The sequence below is a fragment of the Anomalospiza imberbis genome, chromosome 9 (genome assembly GCF_031753505.1).
Source record: "Anomalospiza imberbis isolate Cuckoo-Finch-1a 21T00152 chromosome 9, ASM3175350v1, whole genome shotgun sequence".
In the NCBI taxonomy this organism is placed as follows: domain Eukaryota; kingdom Metazoa; phylum Chordata; class Aves; order Passeriformes; family Viduidae; genus Anomalospiza; species Anomalospiza imberbis.
In genome coordinates this window covers 15,198,111-15,221,333 of record NC_089689.1, presented here as the reverse complement: position 1 = coordinate 15,221,333, position 23,223 = coordinate 15,198,111, and the positions used below count along the sequence as shown (strand labels likewise).

Below are 23,223 nucleotides of genomic sequence, written 5' to 3'. Positions count from 1 at the left end.
TCTCGCTCGCCTGTGGCTGACGGCTGTTCTGTATCGGTGTGGGAGCTTGCAGTCCTTGTGCTGCTGCTGGGCCGTGGGGGTACCCGTTTGGAGCAGGCTGATCTGCCTACTCGCCACTCGCAGAGGGAGTGCCTGCCTGTGAGAGATTAGAACCGGCTCTAATCGCGGTCCAGCAGTGCCCAAGTGCCTCTCCACCAAAGCTCCCGCAAAAAAACGGGGCTCGAAAGAGACGGCTCCTGCCTCCTGTCCGTGTTGTTACACGAGGATGACAGAGTAAAGGCGGCTCAAATTCTTTGGGGACAAAATGTATTTCTGGCTCCAGAGCTGAAACAGATGAATCCTTTCATCAGGAGTTTTTCAGATTTTGTTTCCCCCGCGTGGAAAAGTTCATCCAGATCTATAAAGGTTTAGCATACTGACAAGGAGGGAAGGTTTTTGAATGGACCCTGTTTTGAGTAACTAAGAGCTGCTGCTTCCAGGCTCATTTATCACTGGTTGTTCTGCCCTGGAAGTCCCTGCCACTGTTTTGCTTCTGAAAAGGGATTGTTCCTTGCCTTTCAAAGCAAACTTTATGGAAAAGAAAATGCTTTAATGTGAATGAGGAAACACGAGAGATGAAAATTAGTTGTATTTAAGCTTATCCTGCAGTCCTCCTTCCCTCCCCCCACCCCCCATCCTCACTGCTTTACAGGTTTACTGTTTCACGGGGATGGTGGGTGGCACTTTCTTTTAGGTAGCACAGAGGAACTCCTCAGTCTCCCTAAATCTCATCTCAGGAACTGAGTGCAGGGCTAGGAAGTGTCTTACCAGATATGCTTGCTCCCTCAGGTGTCCAGAAGTGGCCCTCGAAGTCTTGGATTTTTTTTTGTACTTGAGACTTGTTTTGTGATGGAGACGGTGTTGAAGTCTCCCTGTGATGAACAGCACCCTCAGCAGGCTGAAGACTTCCACGGGAATCTTGAGCAGAACAGCAAGCTTTCAGGTACGTGCTGAAATAGGGATTGTGAACATTGCATTTTGTTGCTGACATGCTGCTTCATCAGTTAGGGAAATTTCAGTATTGATTATAAGCCTGTCTGTATATGATTTTGCTAAACCTACTATTAATATATTACAGAACATGTTATTATAAGAGGATACCAGAATTAAAAAAAGCCAGCCCTTGAGAATAAAACTGACCAGACAAGTGCACAAACCCAGTATTTTGCCTTTTAACCTGTAATCACCAGGCTTATGCTTCAATATCTCTAGATGTGTTTATATCTATAAAAACACTCTTCTTGTTTTTCTTGTAGAAGCTGAACTAAGAACTGAAAGAGGTTTTGTTGGTTTTTTCTGAGTCTCTTTGTGTACCTGAGTCTCCACTTTCTGTACAGTGCTTGCTCAGGAATCCCTGATGGTCAGCCAGTTTATATATATAATGGCTTCTGATTTTTTAAAAATACATAATCCTCTCTCAGGCTCCTGCACATCCATGTCCAGATTGATGCTTAACAGTGTATTGCTTTGCCAATAGGAGAAGGAATCACTTTAAAATCTGCTCACAGAAAATGCTGTTATTATTATGAATGTTATTACTCTGATGGCACAATGACTTTATGTTCTCTGTACCCAGCTGAGGATCCAGGCCCCCAGAACAGACCAGGTGATGTTTACACTGCTGTCCTTCAACAAGGACAATCACTGACTTTTTCCAGCACTCCTCTCTCTCACACAAACCAGCTCTATTGAGCTCCTAAATGCTGTCAGTGCCTTGGGTAGGCACTGCAGCCTCTGCCACCCTGCTTGAAGTGGTCTGACAGCTTTAACTTTCTCCAGGGAGGAATCTGAATTCAGTGTTGGACAAAATGGAGTATCTGGCAGATTCTACAGCAGTTGTTGAGTTAGTGCTCCATGGTTGTTAGTATATACCTTAGGATTTTTTAATTCCTGAAATATTTCACAAAATGTCTTAAAACAATTTGAAGAAGCAGAGAAAACAACATAAAGGGGAAAAAAAGGAATGTAAATGGATAGTTAAGTGAGGCAGCAGGTTTCAGTTCTCAGAAGCATTTTTAGTATGTTAGTTTTTATAAAATATTGAAATAAAAAAAAAACTTAAATTGAAAGTTAACTATGACTTGAAGTACTAGCTGATTTCTTGGGTTTTTAGCAGGAAGAAGGTGTTCTTCAGGCAGTTTTTGTTATTGTTTAAAGTAAGCTACGTAGAAGGCTAGGGATGCATGCTAGTCCATGCTTTGATTCTAGCATATCTGTGATTTTTAAACAAAAAAGTCTTATTGCTTATGTCTTACTGCCCTGGTGAAACATGGTCCATTTTTACGTATACAATACATTACAATTTGGCTGTTTATGCTAAATTTAATTTGTTATTTACTTTTAGGATGAAAGATGTATACACATTTGACTTTTCACAAATACCAGTTTGTGCTTAGTTCTGTATATGAAAATATTCTTTACCCCTGCTTCACAGAAATTAGTCACAGCTTCTACACAATTGATAGCTTCAAAAGAAGTGAAATCTTCTGTGGGGTACAGAAAGTGCTCGAACAACAAGGATCTGTAAACTGAATGGAAAACTACCTGATTTTTTTGAAATAATACAGTATAGCATCCTTGTCGTGCCATCTAGTGATTGCAGCATGAAGTGCAGCAGCCAAAATGCAGAGGAAACATGGGCTTTGGTGCCAACTATTTTAAGTAACAACGGGAAAGACTGCATTACCAATCTTAAAAATATCTAAAAAATACTGCTTTTTCTGCATTTGTGATTTGCATTTGATGGATATGCACTTGTGCTTACAGAAACAACTGTTATAGTTTTGTCTTTTGTCAACTGTTCTTGCAAATCCCATGTAAACATTTAGTGATGAGCTCTAGGTGTCCTACGAACCAGGCAGCTTTTGCCCTCTCAGAATCTGCTGTCAGATAAGTCAAAAAAATGTTTAAATGCTGCAGCTTAGAAAGGAGTGTGATGAAGAACAGCAATATCAAGTATCCACATGGTAATGTCAACATGATAGGATATCTTTGTGATGTTTTTTCCTCTGTGTATGTCAATCCACAGTCCTATGAAGTGTAATTTGTAATCTCCAAAATGGATCAGATATTGAATCAAGTAATAAAATTCCTAACTTATTTTCCCCATTTTTTCCCACAGCAGGAGTAAAAAAAGATATTGAAAAACTTTATGAAGCAGTGCCACAGCTTGTAAATGTGTTTAAAATAAAGGAAAAAATCGGGGAAGGTAAATGTTTCATTTTATCTTGCTTGGAGTTAAGATTTCTTTTGGCATTTCTAACTTAAAAAGTGTAAATCTAAGATCCCAATATACACAATTTAAGCCAAATGCCTTTTTTTGACTTACAACATGGTCTCTAGGAATTCTAATATGTTTCTGAGCACATAGATGTATTAAGTAGGAACACTTTAAATATTTTTTTTAAATCTGGTATATTAAAGCCTTTAAAAAAAAAAAAAACAACATTCCAATTTTGGCAATTAAAATTTTTGATGTAGATTCAAATAAATAGTCTTAAAAATCCATTCATTTTCTCCCTTACATGAGAAATCTACTTATGTGTAGCTGTGTTCTGAAATACTTAATTGGTGTTCCTTAAGTTAGCTTTGTTTCCACTACAATCTCTTGTGCAGAAGTGGATAAGGAAACTGAAAGGTTGGAACTGCTTTACTTAGAAAATGAGCAACTTTTTATTTTTGAATATTTATGGTATCAAATTTTAGAATGCTTGTGTTCACCTTGCCTTCAACAAGACAGTGTTGTAAATACCTTAAATTAGTGTCAGGCATGACTATAAATAGATTCGGGTACTTCTGAGTGTGAGATTTCAGCACTTCTTTAGATGCCTAAGAGTTTTTATTTCAAAAACCACCAAACTACTTAAAAACCCCCAGCTCCATTCCCCAAAGGAATGTAAAATTCCAAAAAAAAAAATAGACTTTTACCTGTCATAAAAAAGATAGTGTAATAAACAAAATTTCTGGTTATGAATAATACTCTGATTTTATTCTTGGGAGCAAACAATGTTTTTAAAAAACACCATTTGCAGTACAACAGCATTATGAGAAAACAAGCTTCAGCTAAGGATTCCCCTCTGGAATCACTTTCATTTTAGCAGTTCTCACCACCAAAAATAATGTTAGGTCAAATTTGGTAACCCTTGTTGCTGCAATCAATTCTGTTGAAGGTATGGGTCTCCAGGTTGTTTGGGATTTTTTTATGCTTGCATGAAGTATTTAGGTTTTGCTGGCATTTTGATGTATGTTTGCACTAAGACTGTTGAGCCAGCATGATGCAAACACATTACATAAAATGTAATCAAAAGTAATTTCTGTTCTTTATTCATATGGAAGAACACTTCAACTTGTATGGTCAGATATCTCAGATCATTAGGATAAATTAACCTCCTAAGAGGCTTATTAGGATATCCTTAAAATTAAATGGCTGGGTAAGCTTATCATACAGGCTGAATACTCCCTTTCTCAAGCAAGTGTATCACATTGGATGTGGTAAAATGCTCTGGGCAAATATACAGTGCAGTAACACATCATGTGGGAAGCCTTACGTTATAGATAAGGCACAGAATTAAGGAAAATGTAGCAATTTCAGAAGGGCTTTGAATAGCACTGGCAGTGCTTTCCAGATTAGCATTATATAGTCCTCTTACATTGTAGGGAGAGGAGTTAGATGTCAGATGAAAGTAAGCTACCTAAACAAGAAAGCAAATCAAAGATAGGAAATTTACATTCAAAGAGCACTGTGTCCCAGGCAAGTTAGACAGTGTTATATTTGCATTTTTACTGACACAAAAAAACTTGTATACAAGATTAGTGTATTCAGTAATAGAAAAAAGGAACTGGATTTTTCTTTTCTAGAATCTGCTTTTGATGTAGTATCAAGTGTACTGCAGGATTGTGAAGTTAGATCGCTTATGTAAAAATCTGCATTGACCTAATTAAAAATGTTGAAGACAGTGTTTTTCTCCTTTGTTTACAGGTACTTTCAGTTCTGTGTACTTGGCCACAGCACAGCTACAAACAGGATATGAGGAAAAAATGGCTCTGAAGCACTTGATTCCAACCAGCCACCCTCTGCGAATAGCTGCTGAACTTCAGTGCCTCACAGTGGCAGGGTATGTAAACAAAAAGATTATGATTTTCATAACTGCTGAATGTTGTCTCATTGTTCTGTGTTTATTTAAGTTTTGATTTGTTTTTAACCACATGTATATATTCTTTTTATTGAGAGCAAATAACACAAGGAGTGTCTTACCTGTAATGGATGCCCTTTGCTGCTCTTCTCAGTTTTGTGGGAGGCTCTGTTTACCAGCTGAGAAATTCCATTATATATCTTTTTGGTAACAAAGTTCCAGTTCTGAAATGCTTGGAAAAAAGAATCACTTCATTAGAAAGTGTGGTTTAGGAATGGATACTTGTTGGCAGAGTGTGCTGAATAGCACTTTAAGAAAGTAATAGGATCATGAAAGTTAGGGCCTATATTAATTGCAGTGGTAACTACAAACCACAGCCCCACAGATAATCTGTAGAGTTCTATTCCAAACTGCAGAATGGAGTATAAAAGGGAGTTCAAATGGAACATAGCCGTGAGCAGCAAGAGCACAAGTACTGATTGCTGATCAGACTGCTGTCAAAATATAAATTAGGATTATAAAAGAAAGCCTGACTGAAGTTTTTATTTTGAAGAAATAAAGGAAAATAAACATCCATCTTCTGCTCTTTGTTCAGCAGTATTACTTTTCTTCTAGGGGACAAGATAATGTTATGGGCGTTAAATACTGCTTTAGGAAAAATGATCACGTTGTTATTGTTATGCCATATCTGGAGCATGAATCCTTCTTGGTGAGTCTCAGACTTTTGTTATGGAGTAAAACATTTAATTAAAAGCAGATGCATAGTTATTCTATAATTATTCTATGATTTTATAAATTACAGTATCCAAATATTCTTCCAGGACATTTTGAACTCCCTTTCCTTTGAAGAAGTGAGGGAATACATGTTTAATCTGTTTAAAGCGTTGAGGCGCATTCATCACTTTGGTATTGTTCACCGTGACGTCAAGCCCAGCAACTTCCTCTACAACAGGCAGCTAAAAAAGTGAGTCTGGCCATACTGTGATCTCATCTGGGGATGTGTGCCTTGGCAGAACAGAGTCAATTAGGCTTTCAGGCTTCTTTCCTTACAGCTCTGTAACGTGTGCTTAAATAATAAAGCTAAAAATGAGGCGTTTTATTTGTAACATTTTTCTTTCATTGTTAAAGGACTTAAGAAGGGAAGGATTTTTTTTACTTAATGTATTATCTACTTCATGGAGTGACAAATACCTGATAAAATGAAGATTTTACTACTGAGTAAAAGTGCTATATTTTCAAATAAGAATGAGAAGAATAAAATATGGGGTTTTTAAAATGAGAAAGTTAATTGTAACTTGTGGTGCACAGAATGATCCTTGTACATTTTTAATAGTGGATAGAGTAAAACTGATACAGGTAAGATAGCTGGCTTTGGGCTGTTTTCACCTTACATTGAATTAATGCTTATAACTAGTAGGGTTGGCTCTTTTGCCTGCAAGTTACAAAATTTAAAGATTGTAAAAAGTGAGGTAGTGCTTCTTTGTGAAGAGCTGAAATGGACAGAATGCTTCGGTGCAAGCTGTCCTATAGCTGTATTTGTTAGCATTGTGCTTGTAAAGTTGAGACACGTAGTAGGATGCACATCCCCAAGTAAAAATCATGATAGGAAACAGCCTCAAGTTGCACCAGGGAAGGTTTAGGTTCAATATTAGAAAAAAGTTTATCAAGCTTCCCGGGGAAGTGGTTGAGTCACCACCCCTGGAGGAATTTAAAAGACCTATAGATCCAGCACTTAGGGACATGGTTTTGTGGGACTTGGAAGAGTGGGGTTAACAGTTTGACTGGATTTTAAAGGTCTTTTCCAGCCTAAATGTTTCTGTGATTCTATGCAGTGAATGTTTCTAGGGGAGATTTGATTGCATTTTGCCAAACCGCAAGCTTAAATGTTTGAGAAATGCTGTTTTGGGTTTTTTAATCTGTCAAAATGAACATGCACTGGCATTCTGTTCTTACAGCATTTTTTTGGAGCCTTAATCTCTACTCTGCGATTAGAGGCGTGGAGTTGAGTTTGAGACCCAGGGACAGATGGATTATCTCTGTACTGGTTGTGCAAAAAATAATTATTTTAGAGACAGATCTGAAGTGTGAACTAATGTAGTCTTACCTTTGTGAAGACTAAAGTAAATTCCAGTACTATTTGACAGAACTCTGTCAAAACTTTAAGCACTGTTGGTCTGGTTTGTCTTCACTGCTACCTTTGTCCTCTGCCCCTGGGAATCCTGCAAGAGTCGAGTCTCTTGTACATCACTGCTGGCTGAAGGTTCAGGGCTGTAGGATTAGAAGAACTTCAAAAAGAAGGTGCTGGGAATACTTTTTTAACACCTTTGAAGGAAGGATGCACTTGACAAGATTTTGGGACAAGAAACAATGAACAGTGGTGTAGGGTGAAAACATTGAGGAGATAGGTAAGATGGGTCAGTAGGAGGAGAAGGAAGAAAATAGGACTGGTGATGCTGGCAACAGTACAGATAAGCAACCTTGAATGAAATGTGAAAGAAAGATAAATAAGTAATGAATAGTAAATTGAATGACTAATAGATACTTTGAGACTCCTGATTCTGAATTTGTCGTTTCAGGTATGCCTTGGTAGATTTTGGCTTGGCACAAGGAACCCCTGATACGAAAATTGAGCTTCTTAAAACTGCCCACTCTGAAGACCAGCAGGGAAGTTGCTTGCAAACTAATCCCATTGTAACCTTGGGAAATGGGGTTTCTGTCAGTGTCACAGCACCTAAACAGATAGCTCAACAGTCAGCCTCAAAAGCAGCTGACAGAAGGTCCAGCTCGCTTCCAAAAGTACAGATGAAACAAGGACGAGGAGGAAAGGTTCTCAGTCTCTTTCATTAACGCTGTTGTATATGTTTAATGTGTTCCTTCATCCAACAGGGGGAGATGCAGTACTTGCACAGAAGCTGAGCCTGCAAAGCAGCACACTGTTCATGTCTAAGGAGCTACTTCTACATAACTATTGGCTTCATCATTATCTGTTAGATGTAATACAGTGCTGAAGGCTGTATAAACCCTAACATGAGTTACTATTTAGACAGCCTTAAATCCTTTTTTAGAGACATGGATGGGGAAACTCCTCCCCAAGCCAATAATCATTCACCTATGAATGCACCTATTAGTTACTAGCTGCATAACAAGTGCAGTACAGACTACACTTGGATTGTCTTGGGCCACTTCAGAGGTGTGATTGGTTTTGTAAACATGTTTGCTGTTCTGTCTAGACCGTATTTCTTCATCCACAGTAACCTGATGCCTGAAAATTACTTACATGCAGCTGTCTTGTTTTATGACACTCCACACTTCGTTTTGAACTGTCATTACCCAGATGCCTGTTAAACAGGATCCTTATTGTCCTTTTTGTTGGTTTTGTAGGAGGACTCTGTGCACCATTCTGTCCAGCGCTCTGTCTTCGGAGAGAGGAATTTCAATGTCTATAGCTCCACATACCAGGAGAACTCAAGCACAAAAGTAAGAAGCATTGACTTATCAGTAGGATTAATCTGCTGCATATTTGAAAAAGTATACAACTGGTTGTTCTGTAAGACTGAGCACTACTCCATAATGCTGTGGAACTAAAAGGTTTTGAGCAGACTATTAAATGTGTCTTTCCTGAAAGGCTCAAATAATTTTAAATTTCTGTTTCAGTCCCTTTTGAAGCTCCTAAACAAGGAGTTCTGTAGCTGTCTCCCTAGCTGATCTTGTTTGGATGCTAAGTTAATCTTTTTTCCTATACATCTATCCGTGCAGCTAAGCATAGAATCACAAAATAAAGTGAGTTGGAAGGGACCCATGAGGATCATGGAGTCCAACCCCTGGCCCTGCACAGGACACCCCAAGAGCTATACTGTGTGCCTGAGAGCATTGTCCAGACACTTGAGCTCTGTCAGGCTGGTGCTGTGACCACTGCCCTGGGGAGCCTGTTCCTGTGCTAAACCACTCCCTACTTACCTCATGAAATTATTTTAAAAATTTAAAAAGGATAAGCCTTGTAACTATTTTTTTGTAATTAGTATTTAATATGACGAGGGAGAAACCCCAACAAAATAGAGGGTTTGGTTTATGGTATTTTATTGTAGAACTGGAGTTAGTGTCTGTGTGTTGCTGTGTCATTTTATATTCTTTTTTCCTTATTCTCATGTTGAGCAAAAAAACATCTTGAAACACTATATGCTAGCTTGAAAAATACTTGTCTTGTAGCTTCAGAATATCTAATATATTTTGGTTTTTTGGTAAACATTGAAAATATCTTCTGAAGGGGAGGAAGTCAGGCTATCTTGAAATTCTAATGTCTGTTTTATAGTAGTTTTGATACTGTTAAAGAGGTTTGCTGTCTGTTCTAAAGTTCTTCTTGTTCATCAGCACCTGTTAAGTCAGTATTTTAGGAACTGTCCTATCTGTTTGTAAAGGGAAACTTCTTAAATATGTCACCTTCTCTAAATTATCTCCATTGCAGCTCATAAAACAACCAAAGATGATAGATGTTTCATCTAGGAAGTTAGTAACAAAGAAGAAGATTATTTCTACCAAAACTGTGAGCAATGGGGCAGCCAGGAAAGCTGCCAGTGGTTGCCATTTAAACGTGCTCTGTGACTGTTATGCAACGGACAGAGTTTGCAGTGTTTGCCTTTCAAGGTAATTTGCTTTGATAATGTTGTAAAATTGTCTGCTCTGCTGTCAAGCAAAGTCAGAAACTTAGATTTACTAGACTGCTGATTTAGTAAGTGAAAGATAGTATTTAATCTCTGCAGCCCTTAAAACACTGAGTATGTTCTTTTTAAACAAAAATAGTTCATGGAATTCATGGATTAGTTCACTGCTATCTGCAGCTAGAAAGATTCACTGGTCATTATTTTCTTGTTGTTGTATTTATTCACCTACAAGTGTTGTAGAAAATCACTTGAGTTAATTACAACACTTAGAAAAGTGTTTTAAATTCTGTCATTTAGTAGTTATCTAATAGGCCTAAATTATAGCAACAGTTAGGATTCTGGAAATTATGAAATGTAGAATAAAAAGGAAGCATGACTATTTTGTATTTGTTCATCTAAAAAACTAAGAGAATCACAGAATGGTTTGGGTTGGAAGGAACCTTAATGGTCATCTTTTTCCAAACCCCCTGCCGTGGGCAGGGGCAACTCCCACTAGACCAGGCTGCTCCAAGCCACATCCTTCCTGGCCTTGAGCACTGCCAGGGATGGGCTTCCACAGCTTCTCTGGGCAACCTGTTCCAGTGCCTCATGTTGGAGAATCTTAGTAGCTGAGTTAAACTCCATCCCTCTGCAGGTAGTTTTGGTTATGATCTACTATTGCCTTTTATCCACACATGATCTTTTAAATAATGATAACCTCACACCTTTTAGTTAATCTAACAAAAAGTAAATTCTTGGCAACACTCAGAGCAACCCTTAGTTTGCTCTGCACTAACACAAAGCCATAGCATCCACATTCAAGAGTCTCATATACTTTTTGCCTTGGGTTAATTAGCCTCAACTTCAAAGTTTCCCATGAAAACAAGCCTTTAACAAAAATGACACTTTTCTTAGATGAAACTAAGAAAAGGTCATTGTGAATTAAGTATGCAATAAATATTTTTCTGGTATTATGCTAGATAATATAATTAAAATATAATAGAATAGATAATAAGGCTATTATGTGTGTATCTTATGATTTCATGCTAGATAAGATGCTTCAAACCTCTGTAAAACTTGAATAAAGCAGGGCTAGGTTGCTTACACATCTTACACAAGTATATTCTAAAAATAATAATAAGTGTTATTAGATCTAGAACTTACTTATCGACTTTTATATTCTAAATATATTTGTCTCTTATTACAAGGCGTCAGCAAGTGGCTCCCAGGGCAGGGACACCTGGATTCAGAGCACCAGAAGTATTAACAAAGTGCCCCACTCAGACCACAGGTACTGCCCAACAGATGCAAACAAATGGCTTTTTTCACCTTTTCATCCTTCTCATTTATGCATATTTTGTTGTCTTTTTTATGGGAGGATTTTTTAACTTGTGAAATTAATTTTTCATCCTTTCTAATGCTTTTCAAGTATTTCCTGATTTTAATTAAAAGTTTGTTATTCAGAGGAAGAACAATTCAGGAATATTTTTCCTGTGTTTGAAACTTGAATATGTCTTTATTCATTTGAGAGGTAGTGCCATGTGCAGGAGTTGAATACAATATATTTTAAAAGACAGAAGAATTTTTTATGAAGTTTCTTGGCTTATTTGTTCAAGAAAAATCTTGAATAAATCTTGGGGAGAGGGAACATTGTTTAGCCTTTTCTAGGAAAGTTGCAACATATGCTGCCAGAGCAGGCATAATTAATAGTGTAATTGCAAATGTTTCTAGAAAACATTATTTAATGACTTTTTATCATATTTTTAATTTTTGCTAGTGGTTTAAGTAGCTGGTGTGTAAATGTTGCCATTCTTTGAACTAAAATTTTAATTTCCCTGTATTAAAATTTAGTTAATAAGATTCAGTGATTTGGGTGTAAATATTGAGGAAGGGCAGAGGGATGTTTAATGCATTACCTTGTGCAAGAAAGGTGGGAGAGGTTGTGCCTACCTGGAGGATGGAGAACAATAGAAGCAAAGTTACCCATTAAATATTCGGTGCATGCCCAGGAGTTCTGACTTACAAAAAATACACATATCCTCAAAAACTGGATTTAAAATATAAGGTTTTAGCCCTTTTTTTTAATAGCTTTTGAGAAAGTTGTCAGTCTTATGTAGAGTATGTAAACACACTCAGAATTAACAATATATTTGATCAGCTTATGCCTAGATAGCTTACTGCTGTTTGAAACAACACATGTGCTGTGGGTATGATTGGGATTTCAAAGGTATAGCAGCTTGTTTGGAGGTCTTGTGCCTGTGCTGTAACAGCCAGCTTTATGGGCTAGCAGTCATCCAGAAATCTAGGACAAGTTTAGACAATCTCTGAATCTGTCTAGACAGAATTGAGGCAGAAAGAAGACATACCTAGGAAATCTTGGACACGTGCTGGTGTTAAGCACGCTTTCAGATGGTTCTCTGTTCTCTAGGGTAATGAGATTACAGAAAGTAGGGGTAAATCTAGACACCCTTGGGTGTGGCACAGACATCCCTGGACTGAGTCAGTGGTGCTGAGCAGTATGTCAACAAAGACCTTAATTAGAATGGGTACACTAATACTAATTTTTATGATATCATGTTTAATTTGAACTAGCAAGTATTACTGTCAACTTTCATTTGGGGCTGCCAGAGTCACCTCCTTGTACTCCTGCCACTCTTACTCCTGGTTTTGGCCTCTGTGCTGGCACCAAGTTACTGACTCTACCTAGAGCTACTATGGCACATCTGACCCAGGTTCACAGTGCTGGGACTACAACCCAAACTCCCAAGTTGAGGCTACACAGGTCCAGTTACACTTTCCCTTGCTTTGTCTCTCTGTTCCCCTTTCCTCACTACTGGATAACACTAGACAAAAGCATAGGGAGGAATCATGATTTTGATGTCATTCCACAAGATGTTGCACTCTGCTGATGATCACAGCTCTACCACAACTGTGGGGCCAGGATTTACTGCCCACTCAGATGGATAAAGACCTATAATTTCAGCAAGAGTTACATGATTAAACCTTTTCAAAGGTCTTGACCTTGATTACTCCAGCTTACCCAACCACATCCTCAGGGGGATGCATGGCCCCTCAAACAGATAGTATTACTGTATCACTGTTGGAAAGATGATACTAAAACTTTTTTACAGGAACTGTGCAGAAAGCTGAAAACCTTTCCACTGTAAATTGTGCCAAATGATTAACTTGGATTTTTATTTTTTAATAAAAGGCATAAAATCTGGTTTTGCAACTAAAGTCAACCTAATACCTTTTTTCCAAATCCAAGTCTTGTGCAGAGTGTTTCTAATTAAAATGTCCAAATTAATTACTGCCTATTGTGCTACTTACTTTTTTCAATAGGACTAGGATGAATATGCCTCTATTTCCCAACTGTTAATTTTTTGAGATCCTTCAAACTCTCTCCTTCACTTTCCTTGCCATCTCTTAAAATGTGCACCTTAGTGAGCCAAAGAATTATGGCAGACAGGTATTCTTGTAACTTCCAGTACTGAAGTTTCCATCAGGCTTGGCCTCTATCCCCAGAGTACTCTCTGTACTCTTCATAACACAATGACAGTGATAAATAACTTTGAACTATTACGGGTTTTAAACTGCCTATCTTGTCAAGTGAGTTCATATTAGAGAAGAACAAAGTTCATAATAAGAAAAATTTCTTAGTACTGTATACCTGTGCCAGCTTCAATTCCCAAAAAAATGTTTCACAAACATTTGTGAGTTGTTTTTTATTTATAACCCTTATATAAGGGGTCGTAAACCTTATATAAAGGTTTTCTTGATAGGAAGGAAAGTTAAATATATATTAAACCAGCCATTTCATTTGCCCCCTCTCATCTTCCCAGGTAAAACAACTTCAAACATTGTTTTAGTTCATTTTAAGTTTAGTAAGTTAATGGAATTACTCCTATGAAAAAACTCCCTCTGCATTGAAGTAGGAAATTATCTTCAATCTAATTACAGAAATTTCCACTTTTATCTGAAGTATTATCTATGTGACCAAAGTCAAGAAGTACTTCAGAACATAACTTTCGCTGATAGAAACTTTTCAGATCATAATTTATTTTTAAAGTTGAGATTTTGTTTGTGATGAAATTATGAGTTTAGTTGTTAATAAATTTGCTTTCCTTTGCAGCAATAGACATGTGGTCTGCAGGAATCATATTCCTTTCTCTACTCAGTGGACGGTATCCATTTTTCAAAGCAAGTGATGATTTAACTGCTTTGGCACAAATCATGACAGTTCGTGGATCCAGAGAGACCATTCAGGCTGCTAGAACTTTTGGTATGCAAACCTTAGTTATGGGGGAAGGGGGAAAATGTTACTTAATACTGTGATTTACAATATTTATTTGTGTAAATAAATATAGTTTTAGGTTTGTGAGTAAATTTGGAAGTAAATCACATTTTTTGAAGTCTATACTGACAGACTTTTAAGACAGTTCTGTGTTTTTCTCTCTTTTACAATGTACTTTGCCATAGTTTTCCCAGCCTGTCTACTGCCTTTCACTAAGTCAGGGCTACTTGAGGTGAAGTATGCCAACAAAATATTTCCTACTGGCATTTGGTTAGAATTCTTGAGACAGTGTTTCTATTTCTACAAAATTTGGCCTGGAGGCTTACGTCAATGTGACTTAAAATTTAGGTGATGTAAACCTTGCTTTTGGCCCCACCCCTTCTCCCAAAAGGCCCAGTAATATAAACAAGCTAAAAACCCAATACCTAACAGCTGGCCTGTTTAAAGAAGACACAATCACCACAAAACACAAAACATCCAAGTAACCATTCCCCTAATTGCTTGCAGGCTAAATGCTGTAGCGCTTGCTACCTGGACACGTAACTGCCAGCATCAATTTGCATTCTCCAGACAGAGGGGTAAAAATCAGGGTATTTAACAGTCTTCAGTTCTGTTAAAATGACTGAAATGCAAAAAGTTGGTGTACAGGGTGGCTGACAACGTGTCACTTCACATAACCCAGAGCTCTTTGTTCTGAGCAGAACTGAGATGATGACCCCTTCTGACTTTCAGGGGCTGCTTCTGTAACAGCAGGGCTGGTGTGAAGGCGTGGGGGGCTGGATTTGGTTCTTTAATAGATTTGGGATGTTTTTCTTTCATGCCGGTTATAATTTGAGACATGAAGTTTCTCTGAAACAAAAGTTACAGTTGCATAGAAAGTGTAATAAAATGTGGCTTCCTGTACAACTTTTTTCCCTAGGAAAATCAGTTGTGTGTACCCAAGTTGTCCCAGCTCAAAACCTACGAATCCTCTGTGAAAAGCTGAGAGGAACAAATAGCAGCTGTAAGAGATCTCAGGGGGAAGGGCCCAGCAGGTCTGACAACAACACGGCTTTGTCAGTTGCAGCAGACAAACCCTGTCCTCCTGAGACACTTGGAAAACAAATTCAACACTTACAGAGTTTTCAGGAAGGTGATGGTGCTTTGGAAACAAAGGCAGCTGACATGAAAGGATGGGATCAGGTTCCTGATGAAGCATATGACCTACTTGATAAGCTACTAGACTTAAACCCTGCAACAAGAATAACTGCAAAAGAGGCTTTGCTGCATCCCTTTTTTAAAGACATTAGGCTCTGAGAAGATAACTTACTTTGTTATTCCTTTCATATGTTTTGTGTGGAAATGAAATACTGAGGCAGTTTTACCTCGTTGCCCTCAACATTTACACTCATTGAAATAACGTCACACTGTGCTCTGAACTACTGAAATTTTGTCTTGTACATTTAGACTGCAAATGTCAGTTTAAGAAATACTTGCAGATGCAGAAGTTACATAAACATCACTAACATGGTCTTAGGATAAGACACTTCTGAGAGGTTATTGCTGTGTATACCTGTTCTCTAAAAAAGTTAACTTTGATCAAAAACAAGAAAGAAAAAAGGGTTTCATAAGCTCTATGCTTAATTCTCGAGATATTCCCTTAAAATTTACAAGTTTGCCTTAAGGTAAGACTGAAATAAGAAAGTGTTTGAGTGATTTTTTTCTGTACTTGCATATCTCTGCTTTGTTCCTGTTTGATACATGGGGGACTGAAAATGGAACAAAGTGTATTCATTTTGTTCAGACTATTTTCAGAGAACAGAATTACTTTGGGAGTGTTGCTAGAGGAAAGGCCAGGTGCTGCAGATTATATCATCAAAAGAAAAGCATAAATTTTAAAAGTACATTTTTGTTCCTGTCTGGCCTTTGCTACTTAGGAAATAGTAATAAATGCAGTTGCTCATTTTACATGTTTCCTCAGTGCCATGGGTGACTGTCAATATGCCACAGCTGCTGCCTTCAAGGATGTCTTGAGTGCCAGGCACAGGTTTGATTTCTGTTATGGAAACTGATTTCTTAAAAAATACCTGTTCAATAAATGATTTGGTTTTATAACTTCAGAAGCTTGTCTAGAGATGCTTCTATAAAAGTCAGATAAAGTTTTCCTGTGGGATGTTTCTGTTCAGGGAGTCTTCCACACTGATTTCCTGCATAAATTCTTCAGTAATAGAAGACACTTTGGATAGCTCTAGTGTGTATGGCTGATATAGTGGAACTATCCTAATTATCAAGGAATTCTTGCCACAGAGTTAGCTAGCTATTGTCTGGTCCTAAGGAGGAAAATCCCATACCTTCAATGTGCAAAGTAAGCTACATCATGTTCAACAGAAGTTTCTCTAAACCCCTTGATGACTCTGGAGACTGAAACATAATACAGTATTTTTCCATGTACATTTCTTGAGATGCTGATGGAGTTGCTGTAAGAGGTTCTGGCCCATTCTGAGAAAAGATTGCTACTTTGAAAACTCTTGTAAAAGCCTTCTCATATGAGCTGATGGTTTATGATAGTGCAAAGATCCTGACCAGGACTGGGGCTGAAGAGACAAGATTTCAGTATTTTTGAAATCTTGAATACATAGAAAATAATGGTAATGTTGCTCTGTTTCTGGCATCAGCTGTTAGGGGAAAAATATTTGCAGATGTCAGAATATTGATTGCAGAAAATCTTGAAACCCTCAAGACCCTGGGGCCCAGGTCTTGTAATTTTTGCTGTTTATATAATTTCAAAACAGCACGTCACTGAGAAATTATTTATCTAAAGGAATTGTAGCCAAATTCAGCAAGCAATGCTGTCTGCCAGTGTCTGCAGATGTATTGTTTCCTCCTACATTCACTCATGCTGTCTATGGTCTTATGAGAGCACCAGCTGACAACAAGCAAAAATATGTCAGCTATCTCTTGTGAGCTTTCTAAGCAACTTCAGCTCTTAAGCTTCCCTGCTAACAGCCTTCAGCAGCTCCTTCCATCAGACCCACAACAATTAACCTCTGTATTCATTTAAAAGCCAAAAAGGAAAAATCATTGCTAATGGTATTTTTACCAAAACACTAAGGGTAAATAAAATTTGTGAGGAACAATTCTAAGCTCCGTATATTCCATAACAAGCTGGAAAAACACATTGGTATTCCTTTTTCCAGCCAGCTATTTAAAATGTGGAGAATTCTTTTTTTCAAGTGGAAGGATGAAGTAAAAAGTGTGTTTGAACTAGCATATGCTAAGGAAGTACTTTTTGCCACGCTCTACAGAAGAAGAAAGCCAGAAGTAAAATGTTAAATGCAATGGGCTCTTACAGGGCCAAAAAAAAAAAAAAAGGAAAAGAGCAAGAAAACACTAGGACTGAGCAGTGGTTGCCACTGGACTTTCTGCTTCTCTCTGCTGTGTTTCTAAGAATCTCTAAAAACCATAGGTAAGAGCCAAGTACTAAGATTCCTTTAAATACATTATTTGAGTTATTTATAAACTGCACATGAATCTTATACCATGAGAGCTGCAATTAGAAAAAATTTTGCACAGAAATTACATTGTTTCAACAAATGTTCAGTGGTTGTGAGGCCACAGCTGGGTTATTGTTAAGTTCTGGACACCACCTATGACAAGGTTAGTAACAAACTGGGCAGAAACCAAAAACAGCAGCAAAAAGCTGCATGGGCTTGGAGACATGAATAGGAACTGATACCTAGAATTCTGAGAACAGAGTGCTGGGGGCAAATCTAAATACAACTGTGTATTTAGCATAGGGAAGACTACCTTGTTCTCAGTACCAAGCCAGACTAGGTGAGGAAACTGTGACATGTTTATTATGTTTATCCTAGTTGAAAAGGATAAAAAATGCATACTTGTATTTATTTTCTTAGCACCTTTCTGGCCATTACATTCTACTAGTGAGCAAAATACAAAGAAAAAATCTTTAGAACTTGCCTCATATATTTGTTGGTGATGAAGAGGTATGTTCTGAATGAGGTGATATAAACAAAGTGTTTGCATTTAGCATTTAGCAATAGAACAACAGCATTTTAAAGGAAATTAGTACTTCACAGCTTGATGAATTCCTAATCTATAATGAAACTATGCAGCTCAAGTGGTAGGCTTATAGCAAGGACAGTTCTCTTGAGACATTATTGAAACAATGCTCTTTCTGCAGCATAATTGTAAATGTTTTTTGGTTGGGTGTTTCTAATGTTTATTTTTTTTAGAGCACATAGTAAATTATTCTACTAACATAGCCACAGCATGTTCACTTCAGAACTCTCTTGTAGCTTATCCAGAAAACAGAACATGTCCCAGGTCATACAGTACATACATGGTCCATACCCCTCTCTGGTGCTGCGTTCCTGGCTGGCCAGTTCAAGGAGTAGTAAATATTTAAATTGGCAGACTGCACACAGTGGGTGGAAACTGGATAGTCCCTTTGATCATATGCTTACAAAGGCCAGCATATAGAGTTTTGTTTCCCTGGTAACAAAAAAATTCTGGTACTGCTGAGCTGAGGGTCCAGTAAATTGGATATTATGCATCAGCATAACCTAAATAATCAAGGGTTTTTAAATATGCCTCTTTTATGTTCAATTCTGCCTCTCCATGACTCAACCCTTTCTACTTTCATGTCCACTGATTGCTAGAATTATCTCTATACAATGGTTTATTGTATCATGTTAAAAACTAACCACTATATGCATTCCTGAGTATCCCCAGAGTATTGTTTATTCCATTTATGGAAAGACTCACAGCTTCCTGTGGGGATATGGCAGGGAAGAGAGTGGTTTTGTTACATGTTATTTGGTTTCTTGCATAAAGTTCTTCCATAGTTTTCAGAAGAGTCAGATTTTAATCTAAGACCTAATTAAACTCCTGTTTCAAAAATTCTAGTGCTGAAAGTGTTTTGCGTAAGGTATTTATTTGAGCCCTTTTACATGGACTAAACAAACTAATTGTAACAAATAATGCGTAATTAGTTTTACTTGTTGATAGGGATGTAGCCCAACAACTGACATACAAAAAAAAAATCAGGATCTTAGGAGGAAAGGTTAAATTATTGATATAATGATTGCCACAGGTCATGTGTAGCAGTAGGCAGATAACTGATAAAACCTCTCTCTTGCTTCTCATTCCTGTTTTTTCTCACCATGTCCCCCAAAAAATCCGCTCAGATGCGCTCCATTGCTATAAGACATTTTGCTTTAATCATTCTTTTGCTGCTTTAAGTGTTACTCTGTGTTATGTGAAAAATACCAATTATTTCTAAGTGTCCTGGGAGTCCTCTTGAGTCCTGCTCCTGTTCTTCTGTCTGTTTACTTGTTTCAAAGAGCTCAGTTTCCTTATCAAACCCCCTCCCCCCCTACTTGAACTTGGTGGTAGAGGTAAGAAATTCTAGAGTTCTCTGTAGCATTTCAGTTTTCTTGTCTGTAGTCTTGTCTTACCAGGTCTGGGAATGCCAATTTCAAAGAGAACTGCTACAATTTCTACTATGTGAGTATACACCTGTCAGGAGGAAAGCACTGAGGGGAGACTGAGTAGTGTGGATCTCAAGAGGACACAAAATGCTACCGACAGTTTTTCTTGTTCTATAAACAACAACTTTTTCCTTCACCAGATTGATATTCAGCTATAAAATGTTTTCAAATTTTCTCTCAAAACTCCAAGAAGTTACTCCACCTTCTGATGGCCAGCCCACTTCCATGAAGGGCTCCTTTCACATCCCAGAAGTGAGGGGATTACAATGGCTCACTTACTGCAGCAGGGAAGACACACAGCATCACAGAATAGCCTGAGCTGCAAGGGATCTACCAGGATCATCAACTCCAACTCCTGACCCTCCCAAGAGTCACAGCACAGGCCTGAGAGTGTTGTCCAAATACTTCTTGAACTCGGATATATCGAGGACCTTTTTGCTCTTTTAGTTCTTTTAATGGATTAAACTGTGGTAGTTTACTATGGGCAATTCAGCAGAACACAGAGGTGTCCTGCACACAACTTACAGCCAAGCAGTTATTGCCTGCTGGGATCCTTCATAATCTGGCATATGTTTTCCATTGCAGATCTGCTTGCAACTAGTTCTGGAACTCTGTAACTTCAGTCACGTTCACTGCAGTTGCTTAACGAAAAAACAGTGTGCAGTTTGAATTTATAGGTATTTACCCCAGCTGTCTTTGTAAAACTGACACTATTCTGAAATATTCACTTACAGGCAGCCAGTGCTGGGAGGGGAGGAAGGTCTGTGTTAACTACCTCCTGTTAGCTCAGCTTTTTGCTTGCTAAAAATCAATGCTTTTATTAATTTGCTGCATTATGACTTACATGTGGTAAGTCCTACATCACAACAGCAAAAAGAGGACTATAAAATATGTGATAAATTACTTTGGACAAGGATACAAATATACTGGACCAACAGTGCTCCAGAACTGCATTCCCTGGCCTTATTTCAGGGCTTAAAATGGAGACTTAATGTTGGGCTTTTGCTTTAAACATTTCCATGGAGATTCATCACCTCCAACTTTCGTAGAGCACATAAAATTGATCAATCAAGGCTACTTTTGTAGCCATTTTGGAATCTAATGAATATGACAGGACATTACTGAGCCACTTCAGCTGATGGCTGCTGAACTACCAAGCTCCTGCTGTCACACTGCCCATAGGAATACATACTGATCCCTGGAGATCAGAGCATAATCTAGACACGCATCACTCTGCCCATGGCCTCCCAGTAAAATGTGAGGTAAAAAATTAAAATTACCAACACAGTTGTTTTTCACATGGTGACAGACCATAATCACAATTTGTGAGATGGTCTACCAGGTATTAGTTATTAGTTCTACCAGGTATTAATTATTCAAAAGAGTCATATCATCCTGCTTACAACACACTGGTTTTAACCCTGTAACATTTGTATATCAGGGCATGAAATGCTGAGACAAGCTACACATTTAAATTGTAACTACAACATCTATATGTCAGCTTCAAGTGCCTCAGTACATGCTAAGATTTGGCATGCAAACCTGAAAATTAGATTTACTACAGAATTTTCAAATATTAACGTCACTCATCCCCTATCACTAGCATCAGCCTGAGTGAAATGCTAATTTGAAATGTTCAAAGAAGTCTCAAAATATCCAGGGGAGAAATACATTGCTGTGATTCAGCCAAGTGCATGTAGTCTGGATTAAACCCAGCAGGTCTATTTTCTATCTTCCAGTGCAAAAAGCTCCTTGTGAATTTACTGGAAGTTACGAGACAGGCTTCTGTAAAAACTGGGACTACATTCATTAAGAGATCAAAAGTAAAATTCAGGTAGCACAAGAAATACACCTGCCTCTGCTAGTTTCAGTGTTTGTGGCGGGGGAAACTCATGGTCCCAAAAGCACTGCAGGTGGCCTAGTTAAAAAAGCATCACATATGACTGAGCAAGGGAGCTGTGGATGCAGGAGGAGCTCTGCCCACAGCAGGCTCTTGAGGTGGTGCTTACAAAGAGGGCAGCTCTCCCAGGGCATATTTCAGCCCGGAACAAGACATAATCCTTCAACAGCAACCCTGGTCCAAGCAATCAGCTCCCCAGACCTGGAGAACAGGGCAGTGCTGAGCACGGGTGTTCATTCATTCTTGGGCAGGAGCTGCAGGTCTGGAGGCAGCAGCAGGAAGGTGCCCTGGTGGGGTGTCCCCTGTCCACCTTCCCTGCTCAGCAGGAGCCCTCAGCTCCCTCCCTGACACCATTGGGCCCTGCAAACAACATGAGCTGCAACCCTCCCTTTCTCTTCCTACTAATCTTTTCCAGTTTATAAAACTGACAAACAGAGGGTAATTGATGGTTTATAAAGATATGCAGCTTATTTATCAGGAGGAATGAAGTTGGATGCAGCAGCACAGGATTTTTTCCTTATCAAAACAGACGAAGAACTGAAAGATAGATGTGACCAGCTACCACAATAAATTCCAATTCCCATCAAACAAACTGTAACGAGTCATTAACATCCTCCCACTTGGATGGAGGGAGATCATACTGTTGGTCTCTTAACAGAAACATAGCATTTGTTGTCAAGCCTTATTTCCCTCGGTTCAGAATTAAGTCTTTCTAGAAGTAAAAATTGTTTCCCTCCCACTCTCTTCCTTTGACTTCTACATTCTTCTTTCCAAAAATGAGTTTGTCAGGTTTATAATGTGTAATTAAGGGTATCAGACCTAAGCATAGCAGGGATCTTCAAGAACTTTACTGAACTCAGTGGTGACCAAAGAGTCAGAAGAGGGCTTCAAGCTGAGTTCCTTTATTTGGGTGGATCAAAGCAACATTTTCCATTGCCTGGGAGAAGAGAGTGCAACTGAAAGGCTTTGGCAGACTGGTGCTATTTTTCCAGTAGCTTTTCAGATAGAGCATCAGTGTCATGGCAAGAATGTAATTTCCCCAAAGCAATTTCAGCCATGGTTGTTCTTGTAGGGTTCTCTTTGACCATGGTATCATTAGAACTAGGACAACTGAATTTAATTCAGAACTTGATTATAAAGTAATATATGGAATATATGTATACAAATAGAATAGAATATGTATACAAATATAGAATATATGTATAAAAACTATTGCAAGTAATAATTAATATGAATACAGGAAGTCTTGAGAGGCAAAGAGAGGAAAATACACGAGACAGAAACATAGAGGAAGACCAGCAATAAAATGAAATGGGAATGGAATTCAATCCAAAAGGAAGAACAATTTGTTTTCATAGCTTGGGGGGAGTAAAGGAACAAGCCCACTGCAAGTGTTTACAGCCAGAGTCCCTCAGGTAATTGCACAAACACTGGTCAGTTCACACACTGACGTATTACTGAACACACCACCCCAGCTGACAGGGAAATCCCAACACTACGCTTTTTGTAGGCTATTTGTACACCGAGGCAGTTGTGCAGCACCTCTGCATCCCTGGATGCTCCAGCTGGGATATTTACATGAACAAGCTACAGCTCTCTTTTAGGCTGGCTCCCCCCTCTGCAAAGCTCGCAGATGGAGAGAGAGAAAAGGAAGGCAGAATCCTGGGGACTTGTATGCCTTCACCTTGCCCCACCATGTGAAGGCAGGCTGCAGCTAGGGAATAAATTCCAT

At 38.3% G+C, this 23,223-nt stretch overlaps 1 protein-coding gene and 1 long non-coding RNA gene across 6 annotated transcripts in view; one reads left to right on the top strand and one right to left on the bottom strand.

The window, feature by feature from the left end:
• The first annotated feature begins 690 nt into the window (after positions 1 to 690).
• On the top strand, positions 691 to 16,204 carry CDC7 (cell division cycle 7). 3 transcript variants are annotated; one of them, XM_068199846.1, is made up of 11 exons: positions 691 to 982; positions 3,161 to 3,247; positions 5,018 to 5,153; positions 5,787 to 5,880; positions 5,993 to 6,135; positions 7,748 to 7,997; positions 8,553 to 8,648; positions 9,634 to 9,812; positions 11,017 to 11,099; positions 13,941 to 14,090; positions 15,022 to 16,204. In XM_068199846.1, exons 1-11 carry the CDS (start codon positions 889 to 891, stop codon positions 15,396 to 15,398), a joined length of 1,689 nt encoding a protein of 562 aa, XP_068055947.1. In that variant the 5' UTR covers positions 691 to 888; the 3' UTR covers positions 15,399 to 16,204. The 3 variants fall into 3 exon arrangements, with proteins under 3 accessions (XP_068055947.1, XP_068055949.1, XP_068055948.1); XM_068199848.1 differs by having other exon boundaries at positions 846 to 982; positions 7,748 to 7,836; positions 8,554 to 8,648; XM_068199847.1 differs by having other exon boundaries at positions 850 to 982; positions 3,164 to 3,247.
• The window catches only part of LOC137479398 (uncharacterized), a 44,813-nt gene continuing 26,739 nt past the window's right edge, over positions 5,150 to 23,223 (bottom strand). The window contains exons 2-4 of one of the 3 annotated variants that reach the window (XR_011002209.1): positions 12,175 to 13,348; positions 7,276 to 7,390; positions 5,150 to 5,403 (exon numbers count right to left, since the gene is read on the bottom strand). This is a non-coding gene — a long non-coding RNA (uncharacterized lncRNA). The remainder of the gene's footprint in view (positions 5,404 to 7,275; positions 7,391 to 12,174; positions 13,349 to 23,223) is intronic. The other 2 variants (XR_011002210.1, XR_011002208.1) reach the window with 2 other exon arrangements.

What these genes read in the sequence shown, in the direction of transcription:
- CDC7 (XM_068199846.1), top strand. Translation starts at nt 889, where the DNA reads ATGGAGACGGTGTTGAAGTCTCCCTGTGATGAACAGCACCCTCAGCAG. An exon ending in AGGAGAACTCAAGCACAAAA is followed by an intron (nt 8,649 to 9,633) that starts GTAAGAAGCATT and finishes TCTCCATTGCAG; the next exon opens with CTCATAAAACAACCAAAGAT. An exon ending in TCAGGCTGCTAGAACTTTTG is followed by an intron (nt 14,091 to 15,021) that starts GTATGCAAACCT and finishes TTTTTTCCCTAG; the next exon opens with GAAAATCAGTTGTGTGTACC.